This window comes from Saccopteryx leptura, chromosome 2 (assembly GCF_036850995.1).
Source record: "Saccopteryx leptura isolate mSacLep1 chromosome 2, mSacLep1_pri_phased_curated, whole genome shotgun sequence".
In the NCBI taxonomy this organism is placed as follows: Eukaryota; Metazoa; Chordata; class Mammalia; order Chiroptera; family Emballonuridae; genus Saccopteryx; species Saccopteryx leptura.
In genome coordinates this window covers 94,211,821-94,227,411 of record NC_089504.1, presented here as the reverse complement: position 1 = coordinate 94,227,411, position 15,591 = coordinate 94,211,821, and the positions used below count along the sequence as shown (strand labels likewise).

Here is a 15,591-nt window from a genome sequence, read left to right as displayed (position 1 = left end):
TGAACTCTCAGAGAAGAGCTCAGAAAGCCAAGGCAGAGAATTGTGGCAAATTTTATTTACCGACAAATCATTGACTACTGAGCAAGAGATTTCAGGAAAACCATGTAACGTGGATATAAACATTTTCTCTGCAAGAATGATGCCCTGTAGATTTGACACCCCAGGGCCTGCTTATTTGTATCGGGGCTCACTGACCCCACATTGTCAGCATTCAAGAAAGAAGGCTCATGAGATTGATGCAGGTGAGAAATGGCTCCTCAGTATTAAGGACTACAGAACTAATACAGGAGAGAAATCTTTTGTTTACAGTAAAAATGTGAAAAGCTTTGGTCATAAAGAAGAACTTACTCAGCATCAGACAATTCAGACTTTGTGGCAAGCTTTTGACTATAATAGATGTGGAAAAGCTTTCCTTGAAAAGGCTGCTCTTATTACATCCAGTAGCACCCACCCAAAAGTGAAATTTTATCAATTTCATAAATTTGGGGGAAACCAACATGGTAAATCAACACTTATGGTCTCTGAGAGCAATCATCCAGAGGACAAGAGTCACCATGAGTGTAATGGATATGAATGTACTGAAAACAGAAACAATTTCAGCCAAATCACTCAAAGAACTGACACAGAAGGGAAATCTTTCAGTCAAAAATCCCACATTAGAGAACATCAGAAAATCCACATAGGAGTGAAACCCTTTGAACACGAAAAGAATTGCAGCCAAAATTCAGCCCTCTTACATCAGAGAACTCATATGACAGACATAGCCTCTGATTATGACACATCTACAGAGACACTGGGTTTCCAGTCAACTTTCAACATACATCAGAGAGCTCACATAACAGTGAAACCCTATGAGTGTAATCAATGTGGAAGATCCTGCTATATGACTTCATGCATGACTCAGTCTCAGCAAAGTCACACGGAGGAGAAGCACTATGAATGTGAGAAATGTGGGAAAACTTTCAGTGAGAAATCACGCCTAAGAAAACATCAGAGAACTCACACAGGGGAGAAACCCTATAAATGTGACGGGTGTGAGAAATCTTTTAGTGCAAAGTCAGGCCTAAAAATACATCAGAGAACTCACACAGGGGAGAAACCATTTGAATGTAATGAATGTGGGAAATCTTTCAACTATAAGTCGATCCTCATAGTACACGAGAGAACTCACACAGGGGAGAAACCCTTTGCATGTAATGAATGTGGGAAAACTTTCAGCCATATGTCAGGTCTGAGGAATCATCGGAGAACTCACACAGGGGAAAGACCATATCAATGTGATGAATGTGGGAAGGCTTTCAAACTGAAGTCAGGTCTACGGAAACACCATAGAACTCACACAGGGGAGAAGCCCTATAAGTGTAATCAGTGTGGGAAAGCTTTTGGTCAGAAATCACAACTCAGAGGACATCACAGAATCCACACAGGGGAGAAACCCTATAAATGTAATCATTGTGGGGAAGCTTTCAGCCAGAAATCAAACCTCAGAGTACATCACAGAACTCACACAGGGGAGAAACCCTATAAGTGTGATGAGTGTGGGAAAACATTCAGGCAGAAATCAAATCTCAGAGGACACCAGAGAACTCACACAGGAGAGAAGCCCTATGAATGTACTGAGTGTGGAAAAGCTTTCAGCGAGAAGTCAGTCCTAAGAAAACATCAGAGAACTCACACAGGAGAGAAACCCTATACTTGCAGCCACTGTGGAGAAGCCTTCAGCCAGAAGTCAAACCTCAGAGTCCATCAGAGAACTCACACAGGAGAGAAACCCTATAAATGTGATAAATGTGGGAAAACTTTCAGCCAGAAGTCAAGCCTTAGAGAACATCAGAAAGCCCATACAGGGAATTAAACATATAAATGTAAAGGATATAAAAAAAACTCGTAAGGTGAAAATAAAATCTCACAGAACAAAAGAGGACAAGTAAGGGAAAACCCCTATGACTAACGAACACTTGAAAATTCCTCAGCAAGATACCAACCTTCACTAAACATCAGGGAACTTACACAGGAGATAAATTCTTAGAAGACACTCTATGTGTATGGTCTTTCATCCAGAGTGCAGACCTCATTGTAGATCACAGAACTCGCCCAGCAAGGAAACTCAATAAAGATAATGAATAAAAGAAATACTCGGTGCACTCAGTCCTCAGAAAACTCACACTGCAGAAAAACTCTGGGAATGTAATAAAAATGTGAAAACTTTGTTCCAGCAATCAAAATTAGTTTATTATCAGAGCAATCACAGTGAGGAAACTGACAATGTAATCAATGATACCTTTAGCCAAAACCCAGCTTGGTCAGTACAGCTGAAAATACATAGAAACCTCATAGCATAACAACACAGACAAGAAATGAGGTAATGGATGTGGAGAATCCTACTGTAAGACATCTCTCAGTTTTACTTTGGTGTAATAACTATTCATTGTTCACCAATAACCATTTCCTCTTCTCCCTCGTGCCACACCTAAATTTCTCAACCACTCTGTCATCTAAATGTAGTCATATTATTAACCTGGGTAGTGGAATGTGGGGGTCAATGGTAAGTCTCATTAGATTCAGCCCTCAAATTCTCAATGTTTTCTCTTGTCCCTTACCAAAATGGAGTGGCAGTAACCATCAGTGAAACCATGGGGCTGAAGATGGAAGAGTACCAGATGGAAGGAAACATGGTCAGAGACCTGGACACAGCCTTTTCACAGTTAGGAAATAAACTTGTTCTCTGCTGAGCTTCTACAGGTTTGGGTACACTTAATATTGATGTATACTTGCCACCTCTCAGTAGCAAATCCTGTATTTCTGTGCACGTCTCAACTCAGTATCAGAAACATCACATAGGAGAAACCCCTGATGACATACTGAATAATCATAGTTTTTATCCGTTAAGTCTCCCTCATAAATCAGAAAGTATCAGGAGAAAAAAACCAACATTTCAACCATTTTTTTTTTAACTCAGAGGAGGGGAGGCAGAGACAGATTCCCGCATGTGCCAGGACTGGGACCCACCCAGCAAGCCCACTAGGAAATGATGCTCTGCCCATCTTGGGCATTGCTCCATTGCTCAACTTAGAGCCTGAGGCAGACACCATGGAGCCATCCTCAGCGCCCAGGGCCAACTCACTCCAATCAAGCCATGGCTGCAGGAGGGGAAGAGAAGTGAGAGGAGGAGGGGTGGAAAAGCAGATGGGTGTTTCTCTTGTGTGCCCTGACTGGGAATCAAACCTGGGACATCCACATGCCGGGCAGATGCTCTACCACTGAGCCAACTGGCCAGGGCCCATTTCAACATATATAAAAAATCCTTTACCAGAAAAAAAGGTGACATCTCATTACCTATCTTATAATTGAGTTGTGAATGTGAAAGTTTTCATCAAGTTATCAGCTTTAATATCTTTGAGTGTGTTACAAAAGGAAAATCTATTAAATAGCCTTTACCTAGAAATTCTTATATCAAAACTTTTTCTTCTTTTTTTTTTTTTTTTTTTTTTTCATTTTTCTGAAGCTGGAAACAGGGAGAGACAGTCCGACAGACTCCCGCATGCGCCCGACCGGGATCCACCCGGCACGCCCACCATGGGGCGATGCTCTGCCCACCAGGGGGCGATGCTCTGCCCATCCTGGGCGTCGCCATGTTGCGACCAGAGCCACTCTAGCGCCTGAGGCAGAGGCCACAGAGCCATCCCCAGCGCCCCAGCCATGTTTGCTCCAATGGAGCCTCGGCTGCGGGAGGGGAAGAGAGAGACAGAGAGGAAAGCGCGGCGGAGGGGTGGAGAAGCAAATGGGCACTTCTCCTGTGTGCCCTGGCCGGGAATCGAACCCGGGTCCTCCGCACTCTAGGCCGACGCTCTACCGCTGAGCCAACCGGCCAGGGCTTAAAACTTTTTCATATGTAACATTAAAACGATATATAACTATTGATTCATAGACATGCCCTAGAAAAAGCATTAAAAAAACAAATTCCATATACAACAGCACTGAAATATGTGAATATATTCTGAGTACTGTATTGTTTATCTGTGAGTTTATATATATGCATGCTACTTTATACATACTTGTTTTATATGTTTTTGTAACTCAGTGTTGCGATGGGATTATGTACCCATTATTTAGTAACTATCCTGCTATCAGTTTCAGTTTGCCACATGTATATTAACATCAAATAAACATTTTATAGAAAGTGTCTGAAAATTCAGAATCATACCACATACCCTTCTCATGCTGCCTTCTGACATGTGGCTATAGGAAAAGGTAGTGTAACTAAAGTGTGTCTTTTCAGTGAAGCCAAACAAAACATACATTTAAGCACACGCACATACATATACATAAAATCTTAAATACCATTGATTATCTCAGAGGTATCAAGTATTACTAAGCAGTCCTTTGAAGGCTTTTTTTTTTTTTAATTTTTCCATTGCTTTCAGAGAGGAGAGAGAAAAGCATCAACTCACTGTTCTACTTAGTTGTTCCATTTACTTGTGCACTTATTGATTGCTTATACGTGCCCTGACCAGGAGTCGAACCCATAACCTTGGTGGGCAGGAAGACACTTGATACACTGGGCCACCTTGCCAGGGCCTGAAGGCATTTTTTATTTATGGCACTTTTTAAAAATTTCTAGCTTTTAAAGTGTATTATACTTTCCATCCCTCTACTGAAATAAACTATCAGATTTTACATGTTGTCTAGTTTTCCCACTAGTCATTTTACGTGGCGTTTGGCATTCTCTGTCTCAGTTCAGCAATGGCTTGGGTCCTTGTTTCTCCCTGGGCCATCTACCTTTCCAAACTCTGGGTTAGTTTTCTGCTCTGCAATCTCAGATATCTGAGCATTCAAGAAAAGTTAGTCTGCCCAGCTGTTGTCTTAGGGAGAAGAGCAATGCTCTTTCCTTCTCTCTACTTATCTGAGCTATAAGTAAAAGTTGTCAGTTGATTTTTTAATTTTTTTTTTGGTATTTTTCTGAAGCCAGAAACGGGGAGGCAGTCAGACAGACTCCCACATGCACCAAATCAGGATCCACCTGGCATGCCCACCAGGGGGCGATGCTCTGCCCATCTGGGGCATTGCTCTGTTGCAACCAGAGCCATTCTAGCACCTGAGGCAGAGGCCACAGAGCCATCCTCAGCGCCGGGGTCAACTTTGCTGCAATGGAGCCTTGGCTGTGGAGGGGAAGAGAGAGACAGAGAGGAAGGAGAGAGAGAAGGGTGGAGAAGCAGATGGGCGCCTCTCCTGTGTGCCCTGGTCGGGAATCAAACCCGGGACTCCTGCACGCCAGGCCGATGCTCTACCACTGAGCCAACCAGCCAGGGCCGTCAGTTGATTTTTAACAAATGTTCGGAGGTAAACTGATGGGAAAAGGAGGGCTATTTTTTTTTTATTTCTCTGAGAGGACTATTTTTAAAATGGTGATAATTGGATATTCATATATTTAAAATGCACCTTTTATGTTTATACCATAATTATTCAAAATAACTTGTAGACCTAAACAAAATACCTAACAGTATAAAATTTGTTGGAAAAGAGAAGAAACTAATTGTACTTTGAGGCACACCAAGTTTTTAAAAATTTAGCAAAATATGAACCATAAAACCAAAATAATAAGTGGAAATTTATTAAAATTTACAGTGCTTTCCAAGATTTTATCGAAATGAAAAAGGAAATCATAGATTGGGAGAAAATGTCTTTAATAAATGACAAAGGACTTCCATCCAAAATATGTAAAGATTTCATAAAGACAACCCAGTTAAAATGGCAAAATAAGAAAAAGCTTAAAATGAGCATTTTGCAGAAAATATATAGTTGGCCAATAAGTTGGAAAGGTTGGAAATAAGGTGGCCAGTAACTAGAAAAGATTCCAAAGCTTAAGTCATCAAGGAAGTGCAAATTAAAACTAAGATAATAGCATTACAAATCCATTGGACAGCTCTGTATCTACAACCAACAATTTCATTTTTCGGTATTTACCCCCCCCCCCAACAGAATTGTACAGGAAAAAATAAAATAAGTTTTAAATAAGTGTACCGCTTTTCCTTCCTTTTCACCACTTTTCTTTGGACGCGCTCCCCCGGGACGGGCTGCGCCGGTCCCACGGGCGCCTGTCCCCGTCCCCGTCCCCCCGCCGTAAGGTGAGCAGAGCCTCCTCCCCGCCCGGGCACAAGCGGATGCGGCCTCAGGTGCAGAGTTGTCTTGGAATTAATGCGCTGACCTACCCACTGGCCGCAGGCGTGTGTCCTACTGGAGTGCCAGCGCCGGCTCCGCTCCCTTCTCCCTCCTCAGTCGGCCGGTCCTGGTCCCGCGTGCTCCGCCATAGCGGGACCTGCTTGGTGTCACCACTGGGGGGCCTACGCATCTACCAGGGAGGAGGCGGGGCAAAGGGACGTGAGCGGGCGTGGGCTGGGGCGGAACGAGGGCTCCACGAGTCCCCGCGACCCGCCACCCGACCGCCGCCAGCCTACCCCGCGCCAGCCCTCGTCGCCAGCTCCCAGCCAGCCCCCAGCCAGCCGCATCCATACCTCCCGCCCCGTCGCCTCTGCCTCCAGGGGGACCTTACTGGCGCTCCCTCGACCCTCCACGCAAGAGCAGCTCGCCACCTGCTAGGTTTCCCCACAGCTCTGCATCGTTCCCCTTTGGGCAATTTTTACTGTCACTGAGTAACTCTTTTGTAGGAACATTTTTGCCAACCTGTAAAGCATTTTCGAAGCTTCGTGAGTCCATGTTATACACAGAGAAGCGGAGACATTCCCACCCTTAGCTTTCAATGATCCTGCGGGAGCCGAGCCAAGGTGATTGCCATCGCCGATTGGTGTGCATGCCAATGAACCGGTGCACCGCGGGCTGAGGGAACCCGGGCGAGGGGAATTGACGGAGGCGGTGGGTGAGGAAAATTGAGAGAGAGAAAAAGAATTGCACCAAAATGTTCATAGAATTTTATTCGTTATAGTCCCAATTAGGAAGAATTACAGTGTCCATTGACGGATACATGTATTCTGCTCAGCAATAAAAAGGAAGGAATGCATGTAACAACATCGATAAATCTCAGTAAGATTATGCTAGATAAAATAGAAACCAGGCATAAGAGAGTTGAGCTGCTTGGTTCTATTTATATGAAATTCTAGGAAAGACATCTAATCAAGATGGGTAGGACGCAGACCATTGGTTGCCTACGAGTGGAGGTGAGGATTAATTGGGTAGGAAAACAAGGGAATGTGTTAGTGTGATAGAATGTTCTGTATCTAGGTTATGATGGTGTTTACAAAGCTGTATAAATTTTCACATAAAAATATACCAAAATGAGTACAAATTATGTAAATTACACTTCAAAACAGTTTATTTTAAAAACTATAAAAGTGAATTTTGGAACCTCAGTACACTGAGACCCAGATTCTGAATTTGCTAAGCGGTTTATTGATTTAACTTCTTGGTCACTTATCCCTCCTGTATGTGACCTTGAGGAACTTGATTCTCATTTATGTTCCATGGTTTCCTCATAAGTGAAAGGTGGGTAATGATAATTATCACAGTCCTTTCTGGGGGCATTTTCTGGGTTAATCTATGTCAGTCACAAAAAAATAGAACCTGGCACCAAGTAAATGAGCAATAATAATAACTATCTTCATTATATTATTAGTATTATTTAAAAGCAAAGGTCTGTGTTGTTTTTTGTTTGTTTCTTTCTTTGTTTTTAAAGCTTGAAGCAAGAGTATAGTTCCTACCTTATTTTCAAAAAAGGATAAATTAGGCTCAGAGATTCAGCCTTGATGTAATGGGTAGGTGGGTTTTTTCTCTCTATCTATGACACCATTTTTGAGGACTGAGACCTTGTTAACTGTCTCATGTGACTCAGCCCAAAACATTTTCTAAGTGGTCCTTACCAGGAAATTGCTTTTCCAAGTGGTCCTTACCAGGAAATTGCTTTTCCACTAAGAGAAAAAAGAAAAAAAAAAAACCTTTCCAATCTTTTTGCCTTTCTTCTCCCCTATGTCTTCCTTTTAAGGTGAGAGGAGGAAAGATAGTGAGGCAGACAACCACATGTGTCCAGCCTGGCAACCCCATATGGGCCCGTGTAAAGCCAGTAGCCATGGCCACCATCACAGCCACCTGGCCCATGCAGGTTCACATTAGATTCGGGCAGATGGTAATGAAACAACAAAGCCAAAAACTGGTGAGCCATCATCTTTAATCCTAGCTTGCACCCGGCGGGCAAGTAAAAACACCACTGGGCTCCAAAACCCACTCATTCAGTGTTCACAAAGCTACTGACTTACCTGAGTTTCCTAGAATCAAAGGTTTCTACCTCAGCAGCCTTATTCACCTCTGTTTCCCATCTCCTTCTCTCTGCACAAACTGACTTCTCCTTCAGCACTCCGCCATCTTGGCTACCTTTCCTCTCCTCCATCTGGCCTTTCTCTGCTCTCCTCTCTAATGCTAATCTCAGGAACCAAGAGAGCAAACTCCCAGTCTGCCCCACTTTTAGTGTAGAAATCCAAACCTTTAATCCAATATATATACAAACAAGGAAGTCTCTGATACAAAGTCACTTATCTGAGGCATAATGGGATTCCTCATGAGAGTGCACCATCCCACATCAAAAAGGGTGGGAAAGGCTTAGTCCCAAAACCAAGCCCCAGGCTGTAAGGATCCTGCCTGCCCACAGCCCGCCCCCAAAACATGTTAATATAATCATGCCCATCCCAAGCAAGAAGGGCAACCAATACCATCACCTGGGAGACGGGCTTCCACGTGGGCAGTGCCATCTTTAACAAAGTGAGCATAATATATTTCATCTGCCCAACAAGCCAGCTCCAGTACCAAACTATTTTTAGCACCTGAGGCTGTCTGGCACAGAGGGAGGTGTCCCCAGCCAGACCATGTGGGAACTAAGAGAGCCACTAGCTTCAGGAGGGGAAAAGGGAGGATGGGGGCCAGGGAGAGGAAGGGAAAGAGAAACAAAGGATCACTTTCCCTGTGTGCCCTAACCAAGGATCAAGCCCAGGATGCCCATACACAGGGCCGACGCTCTATCCACTGAGCCACTGGCCAGGGCCCAGAGCTTCTCTCTGACGGAATCTTTTAGAAGCCAGAACCAAACCAAAATACTGTCACTTGGGTTCTCTGTTACAGTGTAGGGTGGAAGTTACACAATGGATAAATAAATATTTTGGAGAGAAGTCACACTTCAGAAATGTACTAACAAAACACACACACACACCCCCTTTAGCTGCTACCCTAAGTTCTGTTTCTGTTATACTGAAGGTGATTTCAGGTGTCACCCATAATGCCTTTAACCCAGGAATGATATCCTGTGTTCTCTTGAGTAATAGAATCACATGGTAAGTTCCATGAGAAAAAAGGCCACAGAAATGAGAAGCTGACTTGGCCCTAAGCATGGGCAAAAGGAATGAGTCTTCACATTCTTCACCACAGGTGTGTCAGAACCTGAATATGTTAGCCACTGTCACCCCAATAAAATTAATTTTCAAAAATAAGATAAAACAGTAGGAAGAGAACATTGATAATCTGCTTAGAACAATGATGCAGATGCTGGAACTACATGGCACTCACAATAACTTTCATAGGGATTCAAGCTATAAGTAATTAAAAGACATGTTTTTCATTTTAAATTTCTAAATTTCCTAAGTTTTTAAAGCATTCAAATGTTTTTTTACAAATATAAGGCCTTTCACCTCCTTTCCTAGAAAACCATTGCCCTCCACTACCATCCCACACCTGGGACCCTGCCCCACACTGGGGGCCCCACCTGGGTGTCTTGAGGAGAGCTGCAGATCCTGCCGGCCCCTACCTCTTCAGAGTCCTGGTGCTGCTAGTGTGGATGTGAACCACTACTGTAACTACAGTAACTAATAAATATTGGCAGGGAGGTACTTTGAGGCTTTATAGTACCAATTGCCCATCACAATAGCATCCATCAGGGGATCTTGCCTGCATCAGTTATCACTCTGGTGTCCTAGTGGTGATTTTCAATTTCCCTGATTTGTTTGAGAAAGTATAAAGCAGCCTCTGGCATTAAGAACTTGCCCGTTGCCTGACTAGGCTGTAGTGCAGTGGATAGAGCGTCGGTCTGGGATGCGGAGGACCCAGGTTCGAGACCCCAAGGTTGCCAGCTTGAGCGCAGGCTCATCTGGTTTGAGCAAAAGCTCACCAGCTTGGACCCAAGGTTGCTGGCTCGAGCACAGGGTTACTCAGTCTGCTGAAGGACCACGGTCAAGGCACATATGAGAAAGCAATCAATGAAGAACTAAAGTGTCACAACGAAAAACTGATGATTGATACCTCTCATCTCTCTCCCTTCCTGTCTGTCTGTCCCTATCTATCCCTCTCTCTGACTCTCCCGCTGTCTCTGTAAAAAAAACAAAACAAAAAAACCCCACTTGCCTGTCACTTGAAGCCTGGCTGATGCTAAAAGCTGTCCTGGAGGCCACAGCTAAACAGTGGTATTTTCTTGGTGAACCTACATAATTTCACTAAGCACCTACCAAACAAGGCCACTGTGACCACAATGCCGTAAGTACTGACAAAAACAAAGTCGCTCTACCACTCTCAAAGCAACAAGCATCCTTCTCCCAGCTGATATGAGTGACTGCTGCTGCTTTTAATTAATTAATTAATAATAATTATTATTATTTTTTGGCAACAACCCATCCTCATCAATTCAGCTGCCTGGGAACCTCTGCAAAATGAACTAACCAAAACTCAAATCCTATCATTCCTTTCTAAATACTCTCTTACTAAAGCACTTCATGGTTGCCATATGTGTGTGTGTTCTTGTGTTCTACCTCACTGCAACTACTATTAAAATACAAATTGTTCAACTCCAAGTGTATTACTGATGGTATTTGGCTGAAGTACATTGACATCTTTTACACTTATTAATTGGAGTTCTTTTAGGAAGATTTGTTCCTTCTCCCCTTTTGTTCATTCATTCATTTTATCCGTATGGACACATGGAGATTAATTGTGTGTGTGTGTGTGACAGAGACAGAGAGGGACATATAGGGACAGACAGGAAGGGAGAGAGATGAGAAGCATTAATTCTTGGTTGTGGCCCCTTAGTCGTTCATTGATTGCTTTCTCACATGTGCTACAGCAGATGAAGTGACCCCTTGCTCAAGCCAGCGACTTCGGGCTCAAGCTGGTGAGCCTTGCACAAACCAGATGAACCCGCGCTCAAGCTGGTGACCTCGGGGTTTTGAACCTAGGCCCTCTGCATCCCAGTCCGGAATCTTTTTGGCTGAGAGAGCCATGGAATGCCCCATATTTTTAAATGTAATTCCATGAGAGCCATACAATATGTTTAACAGTAAATACAAGTAAATGTGTGCATTTTATGTAAGACCAACACTTTTAAAATACAATAAGTCTCTGAATTCTTTTTAATAACGTTGTTATGCTGTTGCTAAACAATGATGAATAAAGTACTTCTTACCATTAATGCGACTTCTGGTGCTGCATGGTTTTGCTGATGGCTTTGTAGTCTGGTTGATACGTGGTGAGGTTAAGCTTGATGCAGGCGTTGAGACTTCCATCCGTTAAACGTGATCGTAGGTTAGTCTTAACGTTCTTTAGATGTGAGAAAGACTGCTCACATGCATACCTAGAGCCAAACATTGTCAGTACAGCAATACTCACACGTTGCAGTGTGTGGTATGTGATGGGAAGCGCGTTCCAAGTTTTGACAATCAGTTGGTCCATGGGTTGAAGTTTTTCCATTTCTCCCCACTTGTCTTTGCTCGCCAACTCTGCTTGCTGTCGTGTGAGTCTTTCCAAATCTTCATTCAGTGACTTGAACTTATTCACCCACATGTCTGAAGCCTTCAGGTCAGCAGCTTGTAGCCCAAAATCTCTGACAGAGAAACTGGGGATGTAACTCAGGTCGATGCTGTCCACTGCACACTCGTGTGAATGGCTGATGAACTTAAAAAGACAAGTGCACTCACGAAATTCTCCAAAGCATGCTTTGAATGACTGTAGGAGATTAGATGTGAAGCCCGCTAGCTGCTGGAGATTAAGATGTTGAGCAGGGTCACTTGCTGTGCATGCATTTTTAAACTCTCCCAGTTTTTCAAAGTGTAGTAAATGACCTGTTTCAATGTCACGATGAAGAGTTCCAGCTTGTTTTCAAATGCTAACACTGCTTGTTGAAGGGATAAGATTGTATTTCCAATGCCTTGCATTTTCACATTGAGCTGATTCAGATGTTCAGTCATGTCCATGAGATAGTAGAATTTCAGGAGCCACTCAGTATTAGCTAACTCAGGAAAGTCCAGATTTCGCTCAGACAAGCCGTGAAACAGCTGAGCACTTTCCCTCTTGACAACTAACACACATTGCTGTGCAAAAGCAGACCAGGGTAATTATTAGCAACTTCATCCAGCAGTGTTTTAAACTGGCGATCATTTAAAGCTCGGGCAACAATAAAGTTGACCACCCAAATGACGAGCAACATCACCTCACCAAGCTGCTCGCCACACATCTGAGCACAAAGCGTCTCCTGATGTAGGATGCAGTGAAAACTTAGGATGGGTCTCTTTTCATGTTCACAAAGAAGCGCTATATGACTCTTCTGTTTTTCCCCACCATGCATGGAGCACCATCAGTACACACCGAAATAAGTTTATCCATCGGTAGATTTTTTTCTTTAGCGAACTCAGTGAAAGACTTGAATAAATCCTCCCCTCTTGTTGTCGCTTTCATAGGCAAAATATCAAGACTTTTCTCACGTAGTGTGTCACAGACAGCATACCTTGCAATCATGCTGAACTGGGATAAACGGCTTACGTCTGTTGACTCATCCAAAGCGAGCGAAAAGAATGGTGCTGCATTTATGTCCTTCACTTGTGTTGCCTCAATCTGATTTGCCATCATGATGGTATGATTGTGAACAGTTCTTGCCACCAGAGGCATGTCTTTTATTCATTTGATTATCTTGTCTTTGTCTGAAAAGTCGTCAAAAAGTTCATTGGTAACATCAAGCATGAATGTTTTAGCATACTCCCCATCTGTGAATGGTTTTCTATTTCTCACGATTGCTAAAGCACTAGCAAAGCTAGCCAAATTCCAGTCACCTTGTTGGGTCCAAACACGGAGTTGCTGCTGACTAGCTTGCTCTCTGCACAGTAGCTCTTGACATGCTTTCTTCCTGCTGTCCCCCACTGGATATTTCGATGCAAATATAGTATGGCGTGTGTCAAAGTTCTGCTTTATATTTGACCGTTCCATCGATGCAATTTTATCTTTACATATTAGACACACTGCAGAACCCGCTCTCTCCTCAAAGGCGAATTCCTCTGTCCATTCCTGCTGAAAAGTATGATACTCCTCATCTTTTTTTCTTTTAGCCATCTTCTTCGTCAAAAGGGTTTCTGCAATTAGCTAGCTGGCTACTTGATTAAAAGGTGGGAAGTTTACTTCCTGACCTCACAACGACCCATGTACGTCATGCATTATCCAATAAAAATTTGGTCTTGTCCCGGAGGACAGCTGTGATTGGCTCCAGCCACCTGCAACCATGAACATGAGCAGTAGGAAATGAATGGATTGTAATGCATGAGAACGTTTTATATTTTTAACATTTTTTTTTTATTAAAGATTTGTCTGAGAGCCAGGTGCAGCCATCAAAAGAGCCACATCTGGCTCACAAGCCATAGGTTCCCAACCCCTGCTCTATCCACTGCGCTACTGCCTGGTCAGGCTGGAGATTATTTTTGAAGCCAGAAAAATATCTGTGTTCATATTGCCTGTCACTACTCAGCCAAATAAGTAGAGATAAAGATTGAATCTTTATGGGCACTTTATTCAGATGGCCGGTGATCTGAGAAGATTACCCTAGAATTGTCTTAATATCTCATCTCATCTATAGGGGGAAAAAAGGGATAGGTAAGGAGTTTGGAATTTAGGGAGAAGTTGATTAGATAAAAGTTACATTCCAGGGATTCTTATAGCATTTCTTCATCTGCTGACCAGTACTTATCAGTATCCTTGTCAGTGGGGATTCTGTCCTTGGAGCACTGGAGCTTAGATACCATTTTGTTTGTGGATCTCCTGGGCCTGGGCTACAAAGGTGGATTGCTTGCATTCTCATGAAGTCACATAGGCCCATTCATGTACCCAGCTCCTAGAACAAAGTGTTGTACTTTCATTAATTATTAAGCATATTGAGTATAACTAAAAGCTACTATTACTAAAGCTACATTTCTAACTATTGAGTTCCCCTATCAGTTTCATTCTTTGGACTATTATCTATTACTATATTTATTATTTTGCTAAATATGTTTCATTTTGGTCATTGGGAGGTCTTTTGGGATGGCTCTGTGTCCCTTTTTCCCCCTGTAATGGGCTTTATTTTATTTTATTATTTTTTTCAAAGACAGAGAGAGAGAGGGATAGACAGGGACAGACAGACAGGAACGAAGAGATGAGAAGCATCAATCATTAGTTTTTCATTGCACATTGCAACACCTGAGTTGTTCATTGATTGCTTTCTCATATGTGCCTTGACTGCGGGCCTTCAGCAGACCAAGTAACCCCTTGCTTGAGCCAGCGACCTTGGGCTCAAGCTGGTGAGCTTTTGCTCAGACCAGATGAGCCCGCGCTCAAGCTGGCGACCTCGGGGTCTTGAACCTGGGTCTTCCGCATCCCAGTTCGATGCTCTATCCACTGCGCCACTGCCTGGTCAGGCTGGGCTTTATTTTTTAAAGCAGTTTCATGTTTATAGCAAAATTGAGCAGAAAGTACAAAGTGTTCCTATGTATTTTCTATTCCCCAACTCCTGTGACCTTCCCTACTATGAACTTTCTGCACCAGACTGATGCGTTTGTTACTCAATTAAATTATATTGATATATCATTGTGTGGCCAGTAGGCATGGCCACCATCACAGCTGCCTGGCCCATGCAGGTTCGCATTTGATTCGGACAGACGGTAATGAAACAATGGAGCCAAGAACTGGTGGGCCATTAGCTTTACTCCTAGCTTGCACCCGGCAGGCAAGTAAAAACACACACTGGGCTCCAAAACCCACTCATTCAGTGCTCACAAAGCTATTGACTTACCCGAGTTTCCTAGAATCAAAAGTTTCTAGCTCACTAGCCTTATTCACCTCTGTTCCCCACTTCCTTCTCTCTGCACAAACTTTGCACAAACTGGCTTCTTCAGCATTCCTTCATCTTGGCTGCCTCTCCTCTCCTCCACATGACCTTACTCTGCTCTCCTTTCTCTGCTCTCTCCTCTAATGCTAATCTCAGGAACTGAGAGAAAGCAAGCTCCCAGTCTGCCCCACTTTATAGTATAGAAACCCAATCCTTTAAACCAATATACAGTGTGTCCGTAAAGTCATGGTGCACTTTTGACCGGTCACAGGAAAGCAACAAAAGACGATAGAAATGTGAAATCTGCACCAAATAAAAGGAAAACTCTCCCAGTTTCATACCTATTCAGTGCAATTTGATGTGGGCTCACGCACAGATTTTTTAGGGCTCCTTAGGTAGCTATCCTGAATAGCCTCTACAGACTCGTCACTGACTGATAGCCTACCAGAATGGGGTTTCTCCACCAAACTGCCGGTTTCCTTCAACTG

General features: G+C 43.3%; 1 protein-coding gene and 1 non-coding gene across 2 annotated transcripts in view; one reads left to right on the top strand and one right to left on the bottom strand.

Annotated features, from left to right (window-relative positions):
* Positions 1-32: 32 nt before the first annotated feature.
* ZNF510 (zinc finger protein 510) overlaps positions 33-15,591 on the top strand; it is a 36,738-nt gene continuing 21,179 nt past the window's right edge. The window contains 2 exon segments of the mRNA XM_066363127.1: positions 33-1,887; positions 6,017-6,597. Of these exon segments, the coding sequence (XP_066219224.1) occupies positions 137-1,887; positions 6,017-6,597 (2,332 nt within the window). The 5' untranslated portion in view covers positions 33-136.
* On the bottom strand, positions 3,800-3,875 carry TRNAS-AGA (transfer RNA serine (anticodon AGA)). The gene has a single exon. It is a non-coding gene; the product is annotated as a tRNA-Ser (tRNA).